This window comes from Podarcis vaucheri, assembly GCF_965113315.1.
Source record: "Podarcis vaucheri genome assembly, chromosome: 2".
NCBI lineage: Eukaryota > Metazoa > Chordata > Lepidosauria > Squamata > Lacertidae > Podarcis > Podarcis vaucheri.
This window is the reverse complement of record NC_138760.1, coordinates 23,585,510-23,608,377: the sequence shown is the minus strand read 5'-3', so window position 1 is coordinate 23,608,377 and position 22,868 is coordinate 23,585,510. Positions and strand designations below refer to the sequence as shown.

Genomic DNA, 22,868 nt, shown 5'->3' with positions numbered 1-22,868 from the left:
CCACGGAGTGATGATTGTTGGAAAAGACAACCTGCTGCCTCTGCTGGGGAATGAACATGGGTTTAACATTAATCCCGAAAACTTAATTCGCTTGTAGGGAATCTTAATTGAAAGCAGCGGGACCTCCGTCAAGTAATGCCAGTGAAACTTGCATAGGATTGCAGCATCCACCTACACCATGGGTAGGCAAACTAAGGCCTGGGTTCCGGATCCCGCCCAATCGCCTTCTAAATCTGGCCCACAGACGGTCCGGGAATCAGCGTGTTTTTTCATGAGTAGAATGTGCCCTTTTATTTAAAATGCATCTCTGGGTTATTTGTGGGGCCTGCCGGGTGTTTTTACATGAGTAGAATGTGTGCTTTTATTTAAAATGAATCTCTGAGTTATTTGTGGGGCATAGAAATTCGTCTGAGGGATAGTGGACTGGCCTCCTGCTGAAAAAGTTTGCTGACCTCTGACCTACACTGTGAACCAGGAAGTCTTGGGTCCAGATCTCACTAGGAGATGCACCTGTCTCACCAACTGGGGGCATTCTCTGCACTTGTGCTTTTTCCTTTGGTGCATGATCTTATCTCAATGTTGACAGTGCTCTAGTTATCTCCCGCTTGGACTACTGCAATGTGCTGCAGGTGGGGGTACCTTTGAAGGTGACCTGGAAATTACAATTAATCCAGAATGCGGCAGCTAGACTGGTGACTGGGAGTGGCCACCAAGACCATATAACACTGGTCTTGAAACACCTACATTGGCTCCCAGTATGTTTCCAAGCAGAATTCAAAGTGTTGGTGCTGACCTTTAAAGCCCTAAACTGCCTCGGTCCTGTATACTTGAAGGAGCATCTCCACCCCCATCATTCAGCCCGGACACTGAGGTCCAGCTCTGAGGACCTTTTGGCGGTTCCCTCACTGTGAGAAGTGAGGTTACACAGGGAACCAGGCAGAGGGCCTTCTCGGTAGTGGCGCCCGCCCTGTGGAATACCCTCCCACCAGATGTCAAGGAAATAAATAACTACCCGCCTTTTAGAAGACATCTGAAGGCAGCCCTGTTTAGGGAAGTTTTTAATGTTTGATCGTGTTTTTAATACTCTGTTGGGACCGCCCAGGGTGGCTGGGCGGGTTATAAATAATAAAATATTATTATTATTATTATTATTATTAGGCATAGGCATAGATTTGCACTATTTCAAAACTGACCACAATTCCTCATTGAGAGGATCTGTTTCCTGACCATTCAGAAATACAGTGGTACCTCGGGTTACATACGCTTCAGGTTACATACACTTCAGGTTACAGACTCTGCTAACCCAGAAATAGTACCTCGGGTTAAGAACTTTGCTTCAGGATGAGAACAGAAATCGCATGACGGCGGCGCAGCAGCAGCAGGAAGCCCCATTAGCTAAAGTACCTCAGGTTAAGAACAGTTTCAGGTTAAGAAAAGACCTCCAGAACGAATTAAGTACATAACCAGAGGTACCATTTTACCTGTTTTGGACCAGAGATGCAGCCACAAGTTGGAAGCAAGCAAGTTTTTCTGTGAAACTTTACTGAAATATTCGAACCTTGCTTTGGGCACTTACTATTTTTTCTTTCTGAGTTAAAAAATTGTTCCTCTACATTTTGAGCAGAATGTGCAACTTTTTAAGAAACCGCATAGCTCCTCACCCCGACCCACTGCTTCCACCCCCCACCCCCACCCCACCCCAGCCCTCCCCTCCCCTTCTCCTCCGTCTTCAATTGAGTGACTGCTACTTCTCAAATAATCAATATGTCAGTTAAAAACATGTCACGGTGTGGTCATTGTATGGTTCCCATTCAAAGTCCATGTCATTTAGACTTTCATTGGCAGCTATTTTGTCCCATTAAAAAGTTCAAGACAGCAATTTGTGAATCCTGCTCAGCCAAGTAGAACTGTGAAAAAAGGAGTTATTTTAAAAGTCAATTAATTGTGGTCTATTGGAGCCCTCCTCATTCAATTTTTTTTCAGGCCTTGTCACGGGCGAGCATCTGTCAGGTCTGTGTTTCCCAGGCTGCTATCAGATGCCGTTACATTGTAAATAATGGGTTCATTCAGGCTCTTTATTGGACTTTGTGTGGTAGACACATTTGTATATCATTTTACGGTGTAACAATTCCATTTACATAAAATATAGGCAATTATGTGAGCAAGTCCAAAAAGCTGTGGGAGGGAGGGAGGACCCCCCATTAAAATAATAATAAGCTAATTGAAAAGAAGGAGATAATTTAGGAGAGAATGCCAACACTTCGAATTCATGGTTCCATGATGATTCGGGAATAGAGGGTGTATGTTTAAAGATAATATCAGAAATACTCCAAATGATACCGTTTAATGCTACATATAATGTCTATTCATTGTTGGATAAATAAAACTACTCTTTCCCCCCCTTCAATGATATTTTATTAAGTTTCAACACTTTTAACACATACAATCGAAACACACTTTCATCTTTGTCAACTTCCTACCCTGTTTTCCATGTTGTTTCTCCCCTTTTGCTGCATCCTATCTTCTATCTATTAAATCACAACCATGATAATATAATCTAATTACTTCTGTTGCTCATAGCTCAAATCCAACCTCTTTCCCCCCCTACCTTCTGTTGAAATAGGTAGTAAAACTCCCACTAGTTTTGCATATCACAGGACTCTGCCCATAGTTTTCTTTTTAGCACCGTAGTTTGGTTAAAACGGCTGAGCTAGTGATTGCAGATGAAACTGATTTATATTTCTGCCGAGTTTCCATTCTTCCCACCATAGATTGCTCAGTCAAATGAATAAAGCAAATACGTTTGTTTCCAAGACGCCAACAGTTGGTTTTGCTCCTTTGTGTGGGTCTGAAATTCTTAGATCACTTAATTCACGAGAGACTCCTTGCGTGTTTGCTTGCTATTTTAAATTCCATGTGTGCAGATACATAAGGGGAAACTATTAAGACCTCACGCCAATTCAGGAAATTTTGAAGAAAGAAAAAAAGCTTTTTCTAAAAGAAGAAACACTTTTTGTTTCTAGTCAATTCTCCTCTTGCACAAATGGTGTGCCTCTTTTTAAGGCAATGCTTGCTGTCCCTAAGCAGTTGCATGAAATATTTTTCTACACAGACAAAAATCTGCCAGAATAACGAACAGCATTTCTTGTAGTCTCTTAATTAATCAACAAATGTTAATATATACTTGGAAGCCCCAAAAACCATGCAGAAGAGCTCTGATAATCCTGAAAGCTTGGCATTGTCTTTTACCAACAGATGTTGTCTTTGGGGTTTGTTGCACCCAACATGTTTGACAAAGGCTGCAGTCAGGTGGTTAATGTGAATCCTTAAGTTCACCAAGGAAAGTCAGTGACTATTGAGAACTACTTAACTAGATGAGATAGTGTGGCACATTCATGTGTTTTGAATTCAGATCTCAACCCGTTGGAAGCGAGGTTGGTGGGTAGGTCTTCCTTACATGGCAAAAGGCAGTTTTGAGCGGAATATGAGTAAAAGCTATGGTTTTCCCAGTAGTGATGTATGGAAGTGAAAGCTGGACCATAAAGAAAGCTGATCGCCGAAGAATTGATGTTTTTGAATTGTGGTGCTGGAGGAGACTCTTGAGAGTCCCATGGACTTCAAGAAGATCAAACCTCTCCATTCTTAAGGAAATCAGCCCTGAGTGCTCACTGAAAGGACAGATCCTGAAGCTGAGGCTCCAGTACTTTGGCCACCTCATGAGAAGAGAAGACTCCCTGGAAAAGACCCTGATGTTGGGAAAGATGGAGGGCACAAGGAGAAGGGGATGACAGAGGACAAGATGGTTGGACAGTGTTCTCGAAGCTACCAACATGAGTTTGACCAAACTGCAGGAGGCAGTGGAAGACAGAAGTGCCTGGCGTGCTCTGGTCCATGGGATCACGAAGAGTCAGACACGACTAAATGACTAAACAACAACAACAGGCAAATTTGAGGGGGTGGGCGTCAGCCAAGCTCCCTTCCCAGGCCCTACCTCCATCCCTCCCAGTTGGAATTCAGGTTTCATAGTCAGTCCAGCCCACAGGCTTCTTGTATATTGCAATTACAGTCATATCTTGGGTTACAGCCGCTTCAGGTTGTGTTTTTTTGAGTTGCGGACTGCCCAAAGCCGGATGTACTGGAATGGGTTACTTCTGGGTTTTGGCGGTCGTGCATGCGCAGAAGCGCTAAATCGTGCTTTGCGCAGGAGCGCTGAATTGCAACCTACGCGTGCGCAGACACGGGTTGCGAACATGCATCCCGCACGGATCATATTCACAGCACAAGCGTCCACTGTATTTATATCTCGTCTTCTAGCATACAGATCCTCCTGTATAAGCACCAATGAAAATAAATTGCAAGACCACAATGAAAACTAACTTCTGTTTTGGTGTCAAGTTGCTCCACACAGGGCAGGTTGTGGGAGACGAGATTGTGGGGAGGACGACAATCTGGGCTGGAGCTAAGCACTGAGGGTCACCGTTGCCTGTCTTTCTCTCTTGGTATCCTCCTCGTGGGTCCGTCAGTGGTAGATGGCGATATGGATTTTACCACTGTGCGGTAAACATGGGTCTCCATCTCATGCGTACAGCATGGAGGGGTGGCCACTACTTTATTTTATGCAGATGAGATGTGATGCTCATCTAGCCTCCACACAAGGGGTGGAAAGAGAATAATAATAAAATAAAATAAAATAAAATAAAATAAAATAAAATAAATAATAAAATAATTTTATTTATACCCCGGCCAGAGCTGGCCTCAGAGCGGCTAACACCGGTAAAATCACAATAAAAACATCATAGGGGAGGGGGGGAAACCCCAACAATTTAAAATACGGGTTAAAATACAGTTTGAAAAGCGGCCTCATTTTAATAGTAACCCATAGTTCAAAACCATAAGGGGAGGGAAACATAAGGGTCAGACTGAGTCCAAACCAAAGGCCAGGCGGAACAGCTCTGTCTTGCAGGCCCTGCGGCGCCCTAGTCTTTTGTGACAGAGTGTTCCACCAAGTTGGGGCCAGTACTGAAAAGGCCCTGGCCCTAGTTGAGACCAATCTAACCTCCTTGCGACTTCGGACCTCCAAAGTGTTGCCATTTGTGGACCTTAAGGTCCTCCGCGGGGCGTACCAGGAGAGGCAGTCCCGTGGGTAAGTAGACTCTTGTAAGAAGCATTTAGGGATGCCCTGGTGAAAAAAAGGTAAAGGACCCCTGGACGGTTAAGTCCAAAGGCGACTACGGGGTTGTGGTGCTCAGCTCGCTTTTCAGGCGTTTGCCCACAGACAGCTTTCTGGGTCATGTGGCCACCATGACTAAACCACTTCATTATACACCTTTAGGCACCAGGCAAAAACATTCCTTTTTAACCAGGCCTTTGGTTGACCTGATTGACATCCTATACTCTTTTAAAATGTGGCTCTTTTCTGGGTTTTTTCTTTATTGGGTTGCTGTTTTTATTCTGATTATATATGTTGTGATCTTTTCTGTGAACTGCCCTGAGACTTCTAGGTATAGGGTGGTACTCAATAAATAATAATAATAACTTTTAGCTAGCAAGAGTATGCATAGTGCATATGTGTAAACGACATCTGTAACAGCCAAGTATAACCTGGAGTTCATACCTCGGAATATATTTTGCCACTACAGTGGTGCCCCGCAAGATGAATGCCTCGCAAGACGAAAAACTCGCTAGATGAAAGGGTTTTGCGGTTTTTGAGCTGCTTCGCAAGACGAATTTCCCTATGGGCTTGCTTCGCAAGACGAAAACGTCTTGCGTTTTTTGCAAGTTTGTTTCCTTTTTCTTAACACCGTTAATACAGTTGCGACTTGACTTTGAGGAGCAACTCATAGAACGCGGTGTGGTAGCCTTTTTTGAGGTTTTTGGCGATTTTTGAAGCTTTTCCAAAACTTTTCTGACACCGTGCTTCGCAAGACGAAAAATTCGCTAGGCGAAAAAACTCGCGGAACGAATTAATTTCGTCTTGCGAGGCACCACTGTATCTCAATAGCATAGAAAGCCAGTGTGGTCTAGGGGCTAGTGTCGGACTAGGACTTGGGAAACCAGAGTTCAAATCCACTCTTGGGTGATGATAAAATAAAATTTTATTTATTCATTCATCCATTCGCTGCCCCTCCGACTGGGTTTCTCCAGCCCCTCTGGGCAGCTGCCAACAGATTAAAAACAGAATAAAACATCACACATTAAAAACTTCCCTAAAATTTGTGACTTTGGGCCAGCCACTGCATCTTAGTGCAACTTACCTCACAGGGTTGATGTGGGCATTAAATGAGGAGGGGGAGAACCAAATATAGCACCTTGAGCTTGGGGAAAAGGCGGGCTACAAACAGGGGTGCCAACCTGAATAAAACATTGGGGGCCCAGCAAGCCCCACCTGCATAAAATTGATCACATAGTGTGGCACACACACATCATTTGAATGGCAGTGCCCATCAACTTTGGGGGTGGGGGTGGCCTGGCCCCTTCAAATATTTCATGCGGGGGGGGGGAGGCAGACACAAAGAGACCTTGATCCCTAGGAGTTGGCTCTGGTGGCTACAGATGAAATAAGGAAATAAATAGGATGGAGATGAAAATCAACTTGCATGAGTTAGATGTTGGGCTGGGCAGGTCTACTTTTAAATAGCGACAGTGGGTTCGGCGAAATTAAGAAATGACCGCATCTCTTCAGAAGGAAAATGTCGAACGGTGTTTTACAAGATGCCGACGGCTGTACCTTTTATTTTTTTCTCACAAAAGGGTAGCTTTAAATGGAAGGGTCTCGTTTCAGCGCAGCTTAAGTGAGACTCCTTTCACAGGAGCAGAGCAGAATAAGCTGCGCGGACTTCTATTCACACAGCCTGCCGTTTATAGGGGTGGTCCCAGTCACTCAAAAGCTCATTAAAGAGTTTTCTCTCGCTTGGACTTCATGATAGCGCGTCGAGGAGTGTGAGTGGGGGGAGAGCAGCCTGCAACCACTGTTTGGACTAAAAGAGGTGCAGACTCTACCAAAAAGAGCAGGCCTGTGCAGGCAGCAGATATGAGCGACTCCTGCACCTTTGATAACCTGTAAACCTGTTAGAATTCCTGCTCTACGATTGCAGTCATGGGATATTTATCTTTCACATGACGGTATATGTTTTGACTCCACAGAGTGGGAAGTGACAGAGACAGGATGTTTGTGTTACTGTGTTCCGTAAAGAGGGACTATTGTCCTTTCTTCTTTTTCTCTTTGCTGTCTGATGCTAGAGAGAGAGGGAGCCATGTTGCAGTGCTCTGTGTGTGTTTATATGTAAATAAAGTAGATTAGCCAAAATGCTGAGTTGCTGAGGTCTGTCACGCATGATGTGCGAACTCTGCGGATCCCTAAGTGTGCCGTTGTTGGTTGGCATCAGTCACTGTGATGTTCAGGAAGAAGAAAGCTTTTGAAGCTCCCGAATGAAAGACCAGGAGTGAGAGAACATGCCAGTCGGGCATGTGTCTCTGCCAGGGTCCTACTCGAGTGTAGGCTGAGCTCCTGACAACCCACCTTGATCTCCCCAGCAAGCCAGGCAAGGGGCATTGCTATGGGCCACAGAACCATTCCAGTCTGGCCAAAAACCTCTGAAGAGAATGCCTGATGAGGTGTAGACAACCCCAAGGCCATTCTGGAGTATTGACTTCATCCCTGAGGTTCCTTGCACCACACTGGACACAGGTGTGGCAGCGGAAAATGGAACTTTTCTCAGATAGTACCAACATCTCCTTCTCTCAGTCTCCGTGGTGGTGTGCCAAGTCAGCTACTTTGCCGGGCTAAACAAAGCCTCTGTAGCTGGTTAGTGGATGTGACGTTTGCCCTCCTAGGTGTGTGACATCATACCGGGTTCATAAGGAAAGGGTTAACTAATTGTAACCAATGGGATTGTAGCCAATTCAATGCTTTTGAATTATGGTGCTGGAGGAGACTCTTGAGAGTCCCATGGACTTCAAGAAGATCAAACCTCTCCATTCTGAAGGAAATCAGCCCTGAGTGCTCACTGAAAGGACAGATCCTGAAGCTGAGGCTCCAGTACTTTGGCCACCTCATGAGAAGAGAAGACTCCCTGGAAAAGACCCTGACGTTGGGAAAGATTGAGGGCACAAGGAGAAGGGGATGACAGAGGACGAGATGGTTGGACAGTGTTCTCGAAGCTACAAACATGAGTCTGACCAAACTGCGGGAGGCAGTGGAAGACAGGAGGGCCTGGCGTACTCTGGTCCATGGGATCACGAAGAGTCAGACACGACTAAACGACTAAACAACAACAACAACAACAGGCAAATTTGAGTGGGTGGGCGTTGGCCGAACTCCCTTCCCAGGCCCTACCTCCATCCCTCCCAGTTGGAATTCAGGTTTCATAGTCAGTCCAGCCCACAGGCTTCTTGTATATTGCAATTACAGTCATATCTTGGGTTACAGCCACTTCAGGTTGTGGTTTTTTGAGTTGCGGACTGCCCAAAGCCGGATGTACTGGAACGGGTTACTTCTGGGTTTTGGCGGTTGTGCATGCACAGAAGCGCTAAATCGTGCTTTGTGCAGGAGTGCTGAATTGCAACCTGCACGTGCGCAGACACGGGTTCATAGAATCATAGAATCATAGGGTTGGAAGAGACCACAAGGGCCATCGAGTCCAACCCCCTACCAAGCAGGAAACACCATCAGAACACTCCTGACATATGGTTGTCAAGCCTCTGCTTAAAGACCTCCAAAGGAGGAGACTCCACCACACTCCTTGGCAGCAAATTCCACTGTCGAACAGCTCTTACTGTCAGGAAGTTCTTCCTAATGTTTAGGTGGAATCTTCTTTCTTGTAGTTTGGATCCATTGCTCCATGTCCGCTTCTCTGGAGCAGCAGAAAACAACCTTTCTCCCTCCTCTATGTGAGGAGTTGCGAACACTGGGTTGCGAACATGCATCCCGCACGGATCACATTCGCAGCACGAGCGTCCACTGTATTTATATCTCGTCTTCTAGCATACAGATCCTCCTGTACAAGCACCAATGAAAATAAATTGCAAGACCACAATGAAAACTAACTTCTGTTTTGGAGTCAAGTTGCTCCACACAGGTTGTGGGAGACGAGATTGTGGGGAGGACGACAATCTGGGCTGGAGCTAAGCACTGAGGGTCACCGTTGCCTGTTTTTCTCTCTTGGTATCCCTGATGTTGGGAAAGATGGAGGGCACAAGGAGAAGGGGATGGCAGAGGACGAGATGGTTGGACAGTGTTCTTGAAGCTACCAGCATGAGTTTGGCCAAACTGTGGGAGGCAGTGGAAGACAGGAGTGCCTGGCGTGCTCTGGTCCATGGGGTCACGAAGAGTCGGACACAACTAAACGACTGAACAACAACAACAAACCAATGGGAACCCAAGGGGCAGAGATAACTGTGTATAAGGTTTAAGCACAGAGGGTTTTGGGGTGGGGGAGTTAGAGGTAGGGTGGTTGAGAAGACAGTCTGGAGTTAGAAGAGACAGAGAAGATAAGTCTATGGGTTGGGCTAGTCTGGTGTGAGAGAGTGAGAGAATTTGTTAAGAGGAGTCAGTCAAACAGTTGAGATCAGTCAGAAGGTATTAGGAAGGTATAGGCCGGTAAAGAAACTAAAAATACTGTTAGGAATATTATCTGAGAAACCATAAACTTGTTAATGTTTGTAAAATAAACTCTTTTTTTTTTTTTGGTTCACTTTTAACAACTGACTGGACTCAGTCTTTTACCAGAGAGTAACTGGTTGGTGGCAGTGGGGAAGCGAGCACAGTGGTGGCACAGGGATCAATAGACCGTTAAACATCTGGGGACCCTGTGTGATCGCCACAGTGGAGTTCAAAACACATCTGATATTGGAGACAATACAATTCCGACTCATCCTTCCTCTGTTCTTTATTTTTATTAGCAAAGTGCTTTACATTCTTTATTGTTTGCCCTCACAACAACTCTGTGAGGTTGGCCACTACAACCTCCCCCTTTTCCCAGTCAGGAAGTGGGTTGACTTAACTTGCCCACGACTGCACGACGAGTCCATTGCCGAGAAGAGACTTGTGAGCTAACCTGTCGCTATTCTCGGCTCCCTTTCCCTTAAAGAAAACGCACACTTCTCTTTTGACGTTCCACCTCTGCCAAACAACACGAGCGCCATCGTTCTCCCTTATACGCAAAGCTGTCCTGAAATTGGTCCTTTGGATCATCACGACAGGCATGGCGACTCCTTAGTCAAATGGAAACTCGCAGGGATTTGCCCCCCTCTCAATAGCTTTGTGATAGACAGCACCGAAGTCTTTAAATCGCGGGGCACAGCCCAGCCAAGCTTCCCCAAAGTGCTCATTGCCCGTGAAGAGGAAATCGCCGGTTCCTTTCTTCACCTTACATTGCAGCAAGGTCTTGACGGGTCCTCGCCATTTGCCGCTCACTTTATCTTGCTGAAAGATCTGGTTTTTCTGCCTGTAGACCCGCCGCGCACCGACTTCCACCTGGGACATGTGGTTCTCCGCATCGTGGGTGACGTTGTGGATCGATCCTCTCACCACTAGGTGTAAATTTTGCGTGTTTATTTATAAGGGAACTATGAATCGCCCTTCCGCCAAATGGGCACAGGGCAATCCGCAACAAACATAATTTTGAAAACAGGTGAGTGCATTTTGAAACAACAAATCGTCGAAACACTGACTCATGTAATGCTGCTAAGGATTAAATATTGCATTATCAAGCCTGGGCAAAGAAAACTGTTTCTTAGTTGACACCTGAAAACCAACAATGTGAAGACAGGTGTAATTCTAGGGGTGAAGATTCCCTGAGCCTATGGGTCAAACTTGGCCCACCAGTGAATCCAATTTGGCCCACGATTCCGTTTCCCCCAAACCATGCCCATCAACTGACATCACTTAACCATCCAGGGGTCCTTTGCCTTTTTTACCTTTTACTTTCTACAGTAATAGCTTGGCTTCCCCCAAATAACTATGGAATGTGTAGTTTGTTAAGGTTACTGAGAATTGTCAGCGGACCCCCTTTCCCCTCACAGAGCTACCGTCCTTAGGGTGGTTTAACAGTCAATCCCTCTTTCCAGAAAACTCTGGGAATTGTAGCTCTGTGAGGGCAATAGGGGTCTCCTGGTGCTTTCCATGATTCTTTGGGGGAAACTGTGACGTTTTTGAATTGGTATCACGGTGCTTTAAATGTCATGTGCAGATGTGCCCGATGTCTTCTACTCTGCTCAAGCCGGTAGTTCATTTCCCTCCTTCTCTTGCTTAGCTAAAGCAATGAGCCCCACTGTTTTTCAGTTGATTAAGTTACCGGCAGGGCCGCGTTTAGGTCTGATGAGGCCCTATGTTACTGAAGGTAATGGGGCCCTTCATATGTCCAGCTGTCCTTTGTCAACAACAAATTGTCCCTGTTTTTTTGTGTTGAATATACGCTATATGATAATTTATGGACCTAATAGGTATCTAAAGCCATTTGCACATGTTGCCATGCAGAATGTAGGCACCCTATATATAGAAATGAGCAAACCAGTGATATTTTAGGGAGCAGACTAGCAGGCGGGGCCCATGACTTAAACCATAGGACACAACACAAAACACTGTTGCTGTATGTAGGTTTTATTTTATTTGTTTTTTAAATCTTATTTATCTTATTTTTTATCTTTATTTTGAAAATGTACATCCAGTCCCCCCCCTTTTAACTTTTTTGGGATCCCCAAGAGAGTGTGACCCTAAGCTATAGCTTGTTTTGCTTTTGCGTAAATCCAGCACTGGTTACCCGGATCTCAAGTGAGGAAGTTCCTCCTTGCTGGGCCTGCAAAACACACACACACACACACACACACACACACACACACACACACACAACGACTGACAGGTGTTGTGCTGAAGGCCACATGGTGGGGGATTTAGACTTAAAGCATCCACAGAGCAGATGAAAGAGCCCTTAGAACTGACTCTGTTTATGGCTTCACTTCCATGCCCTGGATTTAGCAGTTGCCACCACCAGGTGTTTTTTTTGTGTGTGTGTGCGTGCAGATTAGATCAAATAACTGGTCATGAAAGTGCAATTGACCCCCGAAGCACACTTAGCTTTATGGTTCTTAAGAGCAGAGGCCCTCAGACCTCAGGAGCAACTTGGAGTAGGAGGAACAAGAGCATTATAGTTTGTCAATAGACTTGACTGAAGCTGAGTGCTGGGGGGGGGGGAGAAGGGGGACAGAACAGGGGGACATCTGTTATGCTAGAAGGCTAGTGGCTTCAGGAAATTGGATTAACTAAGGAAGTTCCCGAAATCTTCCTAAGTAAGTTCTTTGTGCCCATGACATGAGTGAGATAATTATCCTCAAAGGGGGAAGATTTCAAATGCTGCCTTCTTTTGCAGACAAATCCCATAATTGATTAGTTGGTTTGGGGTGCCTTATTTTCGATCACAAGTAGAAATTGTTGTCTGAGAGCTATAGGTGTGGAAATGGGCTTGTGACAAAGTTAGGGATGATTTATTCACCCACAGGCCTTAAAAAATATATACCGTATATTTTGCTCTATAAGACTTCACTTTTTCCCTCCTAAAAAGTAAGGCGAAATGTGTGTGCGTCTTATGGAGTGAATGCAGGCTGCGCAGCTATCCCAGAAGCCAGAACAGCAAGAGGGATCGCTGCTTTCGCTGCGCAGCGATCCCTCTTGTTGTTCTGGCTTCTGAGATTCAGAATATTTTTTTTCTTGTTTTCCTCCTCCAAAAACTAGGTGCGTCTTATGGTCCGGTGCGTCTTATAGAGCAAAAATTACGGTATATTTAATGAGGAGGGGTGTTTTGTCAGGCAGAATTCAGGGTGCACTCAAGGCAGTGGTCATCTAAATGCTATCCTGAGGACCCAGATTTCAATGTAGAACATCACCACGAATACAGTGGAGCCAGATGTATGTGACGGATCATTCTGAAGTTCACAGAATGATCCCAGAATGATGGGATGGCGACAAAAATAAAAGTCGCCATGGCTCGAAAAGATGCCCACCATCCAGCCCTCCCCTAATAGTGATATGAATTGGCTTTGAGGAGACCTTTACACAATGAGCCTATTCATACGACTTGCAGTGCAATATAAGTTCAGAGGATCTTGCTCCCAGGAAAGTGGTTACTGAAGACAGAATGGCCACCACTGGCATGATTGGAGTTGGCATGGAAGTTCTATCTGTGATGACCCATTTGTTCATGAAAATCAATGCTTGACGTTTCAGTGATGTGAACCTTAAAGACCATTAGCAGCGTGGAACCATCGTAGGGCTCAACTCAGTGGTTCATACCAGATCCTGCCAGAACCAATTAGTCCTGCAGAAGACAAATTTTCGACAGTCAAACCTCGGTTGTCGAACGAACAGTAATCCATTCTGGAAGACCGTTTGACTTCTGAAACGTTTGACAACCGAGGCGCGGCTTCCGGTTGGTTGCAAAAGCTTATTGAACTCAAGCAGAAGCAGCGTCGGACATTCGTGTTCCAAGGAAAACCAGAGCATTTACTTCCAGGTTTTTTGGTGATCCATTTTGCTAGGCTTACGCACCAAAGTCCCTCTCACAGAAAAGAATGAAAACTTCACTTAGAATCATAGAAGGGCCCTGGAGGATCAGGTAGGTAAAAGATAAAGGACTCCTGGGCGGTTAAGTCCAGTCAAAGGCGACTATGGGCTTGTGGCGCTCATCTCGCTTTCAGGCTGAGGCAGCCGGCATTTGTCTGCAGACAGCTTTCCGTGTCATGTGGCCAGCATGACTAAACCGCTTCTGGCACAATGGGATGCCGCGGCGGAAACCAGAGCACACAGAAACACTGTTGGCCTTCCTGCCGCAGCGGTACCTATTTATCTACTTGCACTGGTGTGCTTTCAAACTGCTGGGTTAGCAGGAGCTGGGACAGAGCAACGGGAGCTCACCCCGCGCAGGGATTCAAACCGCCAACCTTCTGATCGGCAAGGCCAAGAGGCTCAGTGGTTTAGACCACAAAGCCACCCGCGTCCCTTTTCCTTGAGGGTCAGCCCTCTGTAAAACAGGAATCTGTTTGTCCAACGTGGGGCTCGAACCCACAACCCTGAGATTAAGAGTAATATGCTCTACCGACAGAGCTATCCCAGAGGGACATTTCTGTTCACATCAGGTGAGCATGTCCCATGTTATGTTATGATAGTTGTGCACAGTGGAGGAAGCATGCCTGCCGACTCTACCAGGGAAACAAGCTCTGCCTGAGCATGTGAACAGGATATGTCCCATTATTTCCTTGCTCAAGGAGAGGTGCATTTAGGCATGCAAAAGTAGCCTTCTGTGCTATGCTCCAACTTCACAGCTGATCAGCAAGAGGACTTTCATTCAGGCTGCAGTCCTACCTGTGCACTTACCTGATGAGACACAGTGGGATTTACTTCTGAGTCTAAATACGCACAGGACTGCCCCGTTTGCACCTCTCCAAAAAAACGATGTTCTCCTGCCAAGCTCACTTACCAAAATCACTGCTGCAAATAGCCATGAGAAGTTCCATGTTGTCACAGGGGCGGCACATAGCTGGGGAAGGAAAACACAAAGTCGATAAGGAGGGTTCCTAGAGGGCTCTTCAACGAGTCCCAAACGGTAAGCCTGCTGCAACGACCTCATTGGCATCTGGATCAGGTTATGCCTTCATTCCCAGCATCTGAGAGCATTTGTATGATTTTCTGTAACATGGGGTGGGGGAGTGGAATCGGGGGTCCTGCAGACGTTGATGGACCAGAGCTCCTTTCACCCCAGCTCTTGGCCCTGCTGCCTGCAGCCCAACAACATCTGAAGAGTCACAGGTTCCTCACCTCTGACCTTGAGGGGTCTTGTGATAATCCACTCAGGAGCATCTGTTTCCAAAGCAGTACATAATTTCTGTCAATTGCTCAGGCCTGTAGAGGTCAGCTTCTTACCCTCCAATATTTCTCCAGTGAAAATAGGGACATTTGACAAATACCGTATTTTTTGCACCATAACACTCACTTTTTTCCTCCTAAAAAGTAAGGGGAAATGTCTGTGCGTGTTATGGAGGGAATGCCTACGGGTGGCATGCCTACGGATTTTCCTCCTCTAAAAACTACGTGCGTGTTATGGTTGGGTGTGTGTTATAGAGCGAAAAATACGGTAAATGAGCTGCAAGGTCTTTTTAAGACAAGTACTCTCTGGAATTAGATATCTTGGATGGTTCACTAGGAATGTGTGCTCATAGCATTCAACATGTTTCTTCTTATATTATTTTAATTCTTTTATAGTTTAACTGGTGGGGATGCAAGAGGCAGCCTTCTTTGTGGCTTGTAATTATTTGTATGTTTTAAACAGATTATATATATGTACAGTTGTACCTTGGAAGTCAAATGGAATCCATTCTGGAAGCCCATTTGGCTTCCAGAATGTTTGGAAGCTGCAGAAGCCCCGTCAGGCATACGGCTTCCAAAAATAGTTCGCAAACGGAAACAGTCACTTCAGAACAGTCCATTCGGGAGCCAAAACGTTCGAGAACTAAGCTGTTTAAAAACCAAGGTACAGAGCTTTAATACTACCAATGTTTAACTATTTTTTAATGTTTGTTTTCCCTATATTTCCCTATGTTTTTATCTGTAAGCTGCCTTTAGGGGAAAAGGCAAGGTATAAATATATACTAATTAATAAATAATAATAATAATAGCAGCAGAAAAATGGGTAAAGGTTTTATTTTGCTCTTCAGGGCTTCTGGTATAGCTGATTGATTGGCTGGCTTTGCTTTCATTTTATCTTTTGACCTGGTTGCAGCTGCTGATGTGAATAGCTTGCTTTTTCTTATATATATACGTTTGATATTTTATTGATCTAATTGTTTTATGAGCAGCTTTTGGGGTGGGATGGGGTTATTTCATGTGAACTTGAAGATCAACGTCCCCACATGAGGTTCGAACACCAAACTGGGGGAAATGAGACCCACACGTAATCGTTTACCTTCCACGAGCGCCATTTTCTGGAAGTCTGGGCCTGTGATGGTCTTGTTGCTCAGCAACTCGTACTGGAAGCTGGCTGTCCTGCGGCTGATGTCCCTCTGAGGACTGGCCTGCAGGAAAAGCGCCACCCTCTGGGGCGTGCGGGTGCTGAAGCAGGAGACTTGGTGCAGGCGGGGCTCCTCAGCGTCACTCAGCAGCAGGTGGAGCTGCCCATCCCGCTCCACGTAGATGTTGGCCCCTTGGAAAGTGTTGGACGGCTTGATGCAGACGGCGGTGTGCTGAGCGCTGGACAGGTTGGGCTCCAAGATGACGCGGAGGGCTCGGGTTGGGTACATCCATTCCAGGAAGCCCTCGGTGCAGCGCAGGTGGACCTGTTCCACCGCACGGGAGCGGGGCTCCCAGCTCAAGCCGCTAGAAAACAGAGGGATGGACAACTGTGACAACCAAATCTCTCTATCTGGCCCTTGGGACTCTATCCAGGCCACACCTCCTTCCATAACCAAACCCCTTGCCATAGGACACACCCCTTACCAGCTCTGCTTTGCCTCCTCCATGAGTGTTTTTGTCCGGATGGAATTATTATTATTACTATTATTAAAAGGTAAAGGTAAAGGGACCCCTGACCATTAGGTCCAGTCGTGGCCGACTCTGGGGTTGCGGCACTCATCTTGCTTTATTGGCCGAGGGAGCTGGCGTACAGCTTCCGGGTCATGTGGCCAGCATGACTAAGCCGCTTCTGGCAAACCAGAGCAGCACACAGAAATGCCGTTTACCTTCCTGCTGGAGTGGTACCTATTTATCTACTTGCACTTTGACGTGCTTTCGAACTGCTAGGCTGGCAGGAGCAGGGACCGAGCAACGGGAGCTCACCCCGTTGCAGGGATTCGAACCACCGACCTTCCGATTGGCAAGTCCTAGGCTCTGTGGTTTAACCCACAGCGCCACCCGCGTCCCTAATTCATCTTTACAGACCTTCAACTACCATTCACACACAGGAGGGACTTTGGTCTTATACCATTCGCTACAAACTGTTGTGAAGCGAGGCCGCATTACACCACCGCGTCCCATATTACTATTGTTGTTGTTGTTATTATTTGGCATACAAATAAAATTATTATTATTATTATTATTATTATTATTATTATTATTATTATTATTTGTACACCACCCCTATACCTGCAGGTCTCAGTGCGGTTCAGAATATAATGGGCATGGTACTTTGCTCTGACTGATAAACTTACACAACGCTTTAGATGCGTGGAGCAACAACAACAACAAAAGGATCCCTTTGATGCTGATTTTGCTTCAGATTTATTTCTGTTATCAACTGTTACCTAAAGGTAAAGGTAAAGGACCCCTGGACGATTAAGTCCAGTCAAGGGCGACTATGGGGTTGCAGCACTCATCTCGCTTTCATGCCAAGGGAGCCAGCGTTTGGCCACAGACAGCTTTCCGGGTCATGTGGCCAGCATGACTAAATTGCTTCTGGCGCAACAGGACACCGTGATGGAAACCAGAGCGCACGGAAATGCCGTTTACCTTCCCGCCACAGTGGTACCTATTTATCTACTTGCACTGGTGTGCTTTCGAACTGCTAGGTTGGCAGGAGCTGGGACAGAGCAATGGGAGCTCACTCCATCGCAGGGATTCGAACCGCCGACTTTCTGATCGGCAAGCCCGAGAGGCTCAGTGGTTTAGACCACAGCGCCACTCGCATCCAACTATTACCTAAAGGGACCTCATCCCCCCTCCCTGTAACTCACACATATTTTTGGCTTGGTTATTAACTTAACTCTGGGTAGCTCTGTTGGTTAGAGCATGGTGCTGATAACACCAAGGTCACAGGTTCAATTCGCATGTGGGATAGCTGCATATTCCTGCATTTCAGTGGGTTGGAAGAGATTGTTATCAGGATCCCTTCCAAGCCTACCATTCTAAGGTTCTGATTGTATGCTGGTACTATTTTCTGCCTTATACACAGAACCTGCATTTTGCTTTGTGCCTAGTTACCAATACACATTATTTTGTTGTTTTTATGTGTTGTTTCATGTTATTCTTAATATAAAAAAACCACACACAAAAATTCATACATATAAAACTAACCATTTTGGCCTTCTGAGTGGTATGTATGTTTCAGCTCATATGAATTTATCTCTGGACTGGAGTCACATTCACCAATAGCAATTTTGGGGCAGATATTTAGGAAGTCAGTCTTTGAGCCAGAGCAGGCCAGAGGCTAAAGGGGAAATCTTCTACTCAGTCAAATATCAAATCTAACAATGTGATTTACGGATGCCAGTTCAGCTTTCAGCACCTATATGCTTCAGATTACAGAGCAGAACATGGCTGCTTTTAGGTAGCCAATTGACGCATTATGTACGTTGTCGAGACAAACAAGTTTTAGCTTTTTTAAATAAGTAAAGATGTAATTATACAGGGATCATTTCAGAACAATCAGTTCATATTTAAGAACTGCAGAAATTTAGAGCTTGATGGGGAGGTGGTGGGGAGCCTTGTGTAGCATGATTCTATACATACAGACTCAGAAATAAGCCCCATTGCATTCAGGAGAACAATATTTTATGCATTTGGAGGAGTGTACATTGCCCCAGCCTTAAAATCCCTTTGAGTTCAGTGGGAGAGCGAAGTTGAAATCGCTTCCATTGAACTCAATGGGACTTAAACCTATCAGACTGTTTGCCAGGACAATGTGCTTAAATTTGCCAGGTATTTAAAATTATGCTATTATGCTATGAGAATTATGCTGTTCATGTTGTGCACTGCCCTGGAATCTTTGGATATAGAAATTGAATTAATAATAATAATAATAATAATAATATCCATTTCCTCGGCGGATGTTGTGCACTGCCCTGGGATCTTTGGATATAGAAATTGAATTAATAATAATAATAATAATAATATCCATTTCCTCGGGCAGACGTTTTGCACTGTCCTGGGATCTTCGGATATAGAAATTGAATTAATAAGAATAATATCCATTTTCCTCTAGCGCGTAAGTTGCGCGTCGCTTTGCCTCGCCCTCTCCGCCCGCGGCTTACCTGCCCTTCCAGCTGCAGTAGTCGGCGGCGCACGGCTGGAGCCACAGGCGGAGCAGCAGCGGGAACAGCATCCGCAGAGGCGGCGTCCCTGCGCGCTTGCTCCGCGCCTCCCGCTCCGGGGACATCAAGCGGCGGCTTGGGGGCAGCTGGGGGCCGAGCCAGCGCGAAGCCAATCCCTCCGTCGAGAAGGGAAGGAGAGGGGAGCCCAAAAGGGTGCTTCTTTTTCCTTTCTCTCTCCGCGGTAGGGAGAAGGAAAGCGGCCTCGCTGGAGAGCGCTGGATGGAGACTGGAGAGACAGAGGCGCGCGCTGTGCGCAACAGGACGAAGCGAATGAAACGCGAGAGCGCCAGACCCTCCCTACCCGCGTCCCATGACTGTATTTCAACGAGGTCTAATCTGCGGTTGAGTTGACAGATGTCCCTGGTTTTCCAGAACTCCCACCTCTCCCCCCCAGCATCGCCAAACACAGGGGCTGCGCTTTGTTGCAAAGAGGCGCCCCCCCAACCAAACCAAATTATACATACATAAGGCAGCAAGGAGCGTTCTCGCCATTACTGAATGCCCAGTTAGTGTGCATGCGTGCATTTAGTCGTATATGTATGGGCTGTGGGTTGGGAAGGTGGTACAGGAAAGAATAACAGCAACTTCTTATCGTTATTAATATTATATTACTATTTCCATCTCATTATTACATCTCTCTCCTGCAGCCTTCACCACTAACGCCAGGACCAACAACGCGTCAATACAGACCACAAAAGAGATGATGCCGAAATGGCAAAATTAACGGGGAAGTTCAGAAATCAAGAAGACAAGAACTTTAAGACAACCACACTTGTAAAGTAACAGAAACGATGGATGATTTAGGACAAGAATTTGGATATGCAGTTGTAAATATTATCATTATCATCCATGGAAAGGATGGGGGGGGTGGAGGAGTCAGGAAATTCAGAGCAATATCAATATTTGCATTTGGAATTGTTTTTGGTTACATGTTTATACTTTTAAAAAAATCGAATAAAAAAGTATTTTTTAAAAAAACACAATACAGTGGTACCTCGGGTAACATACGCTTCAGGTTACAGACTCCGCTAACCCAGAAATATTACCTCGGGTTAAGAACTTTGCTTCAGGATGAGAACAGAAATCGCACAGCAGCGGCGCAGCGGCAGCAGGAGGCCCCATTAGCTAAAGTGGTACCTCAGGTTAAGAACAGCTTCAGGTTAAGAACAGACCTCCGGAACGAATTAAGTTCTTAACCTGAGGTACCACTGTACAGGCCACATAAGCAAAAGGCAGCAGGTTTAAACTACTTAATATGAGTAGGAAAAGAGCAGGAAAAACATTTCTGACAGTAACAGCTGCTTGACAGTGGAACAGACTCCTGTGAGAAGTGGTGGACTCTCCTTCCTTGGAGGTTCTTAAGCAGAGGTTGGGTGGCCATCTATCACGGGTTGGACTAGATGACTCTTGTGACCCCTTCCAACTCTACAATTCCATGATCCTTAAAAATGGCTTAAAAGGGTCAGCTCCCACTTTATAATTTCTTGTGCAACTCTAACCTCTAAGCCTTCTTCAGCAAGCACCCTTGTATAAATGCTATTGCAGTTGTCCAGATGATTGTTATACAGTGGTACCTCGGGTTACATACACTTCAGGTTACATACGCTTCAGGTTACAGACTCTGCTAACCCAGAAATAGTGCTTCAGGTTAAGAACTTTGCTTCAGGATGAGAACAGAAATCGTGCTATGGCGGCGCGGCGGCAGCAGGAGGCCCCATTAGCTAAAGTGGTGCTTCAGGTTAAGAACAGTTTCAGGTTAAGAACGGACCTCTGGAACGAATTAAGTACTTAACCCGAGGTACCACTATAATCTGGTATGCCAGTTGCAGGTGTGTGTTGATGTACTTAGAAGAGGAGTTTGGATTTGATATCCCGCTTTATCACTACCCTAATGAGTCTCCAAGCGGCTAACAATCTTCTTTTCCCTTCCTCCCCCACAACAAACACTCTGTGAGGTGAGTGGGGCTGAGAGACTTCAAAGAAGTGTGACTAGCCCAAGGTCACCCAGCAGCTGCATGTGGAGTTGCAGAGACGCAAACCCGGTTCACCAGATTACGAGTCCACTGCTCTTAACCACTACACCACACTGGCTCTTAATACTTCACCTGCTGTTTGTACGCTTTTGCTAAGTGCGCAACGCGGACCTGAGGTTTTCTTCACAGCTGCATGGGGCTTCGGTTTTTGTTTGTATGTTATCCATCACCCCCCATCCTGCAATAAACTCACAAGAATGCACCTTCGATTTTAAACAGCCTCTCCATTGGGTTTTGGAGTACAGTAACGGTTGAGAAAGGCTCAAAAGTAATGACAGTGCCAAAGAGGAAAACAATCTCTGTCTTACTTGGCTCTTGAGCAGTGCATTTTTAAAAAGCCAGTCACCTTTGGGGAGTGCACTGGTGTTTCTAAGCGTTGCCAGGTTGCCACCCATGGAAGGCTCTTTTGTTATTTTTAAACCTGCTGCTGTTTATTCCTTCCTCTTTTGTCTCTGCCAGCTGTAGTGAGCAGGACTCTAATGTGCTTCACAGCAGGCAGAGAAGAGGTGAATTAAAAGGCCAAGGAGGAAAGCCAGCAGGAAGCCCCAAGGCTGTTCCTATCCTCTGTTAAAGAAAAAAAAGGGGTTGTGGGGTTTTTTTTGCCGAATTTTCAGGTTCTGTGCAGGCAATCTGACTGGTATTTCATATTCAATGCATAAACATGCATAGTAACTAAATCTGAAAAAGTGTTCCATGGAAATGCATTTTATTAAGATGATTTTTCTAACTTGCTTTTTTTTAAAATGGAGGAAGCCACCAGTATAATTGCCAGCTGCCGTTATAATTGAACCCCACCCCCACCGCCGATTCATTTTCTGTGAAACAAAAGTGCCTGTTTTCCTTTGGCCAAATGCTGGTGGTTATGAAATGGTTTTAATGATTTGAGTACAAGGGACTGTGAAGTGGCTACTGCTGGAGACCAATTGGACCAAGGTGAAGCAGCATGGCTTTGTGATAACCTTCTGGGAAGTTTTAAATTCTCCTCGTCTAAAGTCAGGAATCTGAAGAATATCTGAAGGAGCGTCTCCACCCCCATCGTTCTACCCGGACACTGAGGTCCAGTGCCGAGGGCCTTCTGGCGGTTCCCTCACTGCGAGAAGTGAAGCTACAGGGAACCAGGCAGAGGGCCTTCTTGGTAGTGGCTTCCGCCCTGTGGAACGCCCTCCCACCAGATGTCAAAGAGAACAACAACTACCAGACTTTTAGACGACATCTGCAGGCAGCCCTGTTTAGGGAAGCTTTTAAGGTTTAATGCATTATTGTATTTTAATATTGTGTTGGAAGCCGCCCAGAGTGGCTGGGGAAACCCAGCCAGATGGGCAGGGTATGTATGTATAATATAATATAATATAATATAATATAATATAATATAATATAATATAATATAATATAATATAATATAATATAATATAATATAATATAATATAATATAATATAATATAATATAATATAATATAATAATTATCCACTCAAAGTCAAGCATAGCTGCATCCCACTGATTTCAAGAGGAGTTCCCAAGACCAAACCGGAAAGAATTGTGAACCTTTTCAGAGGCATGAAGTGATTTTTTTTTTTGTAGGGGAACAATTAGGGCTGGAGGCATCAGCTTGTGAGTGATCACCTGAGCATCTCGTCCCTCCATCCCTAAGAAAGGCAGAAGAAGCTTCACGGGTTTGGGGAAGGAGATGCCAGGCCTCTGACAAGATGCTAGAGTCCTCCTGCATCCTCCCCAGGTGGGCTTTGGGAAGGTGGCGGAAGAGCTCTTGG

The 22,868-nt window shown here is 45.6% G+C and overlaps 1 protein-coding gene across 1 annotated transcript; it reads right to left on the bottom strand.

Annotated features, from left to right (window-relative positions):
* Window positions 1-9,682: 9,682 nt before the first annotated feature.
* Window positions 9,683-19,574, bottom strand: LOC309526567 (meteorin-like protein). Its single transcript, XM_082212823.1, has 4 exons — window positions 19,009-19,574; window positions 15,951-16,360; window positions 14,469-14,528; window positions 9,683-10,530 (listed from the first exon to the last, which is right to left on the bottom strand). Exons 1-4 carry the CDS (start codon window positions 19,131-19,133, stop codon window positions 10,214-10,216), a joined length of 912 nt encoding a protein of 303 aa, XP_082068949.1. The 5' UTR covers window positions 19,134-19,574; the 3' UTR covers window positions 9,683-10,213.
* Between the last annotated feature and the right edge of the window lie 3,294 nt (window positions 19,575-22,868).

Bases quoted from the DNA above. Each gene is read 5' to 3' on its own strand.
- LOC309526567 (XM_082212823.1), bottom strand. From the start codon at position 19,133: ATGTCCCCGGAGCGGGAGGCGCGGAGCAAGCGCGCAGGGACGCCGCCT. The intron at 16,361-19,008 runs GTAAGCCGCGGG...TCTGTTTTCTAG, and splicing joins TACTGCAGCTGGAAGGGCAG to CGGCTTGAGCTGGGAGCCCC. The intron at 14,529-15,950 runs GTAAACGATTAC...TTCCTTCCCCAG, and splicing joins GAAAATGGCGCTCGTGGAAG to CTATGTGCCGCCCCTGTGAC.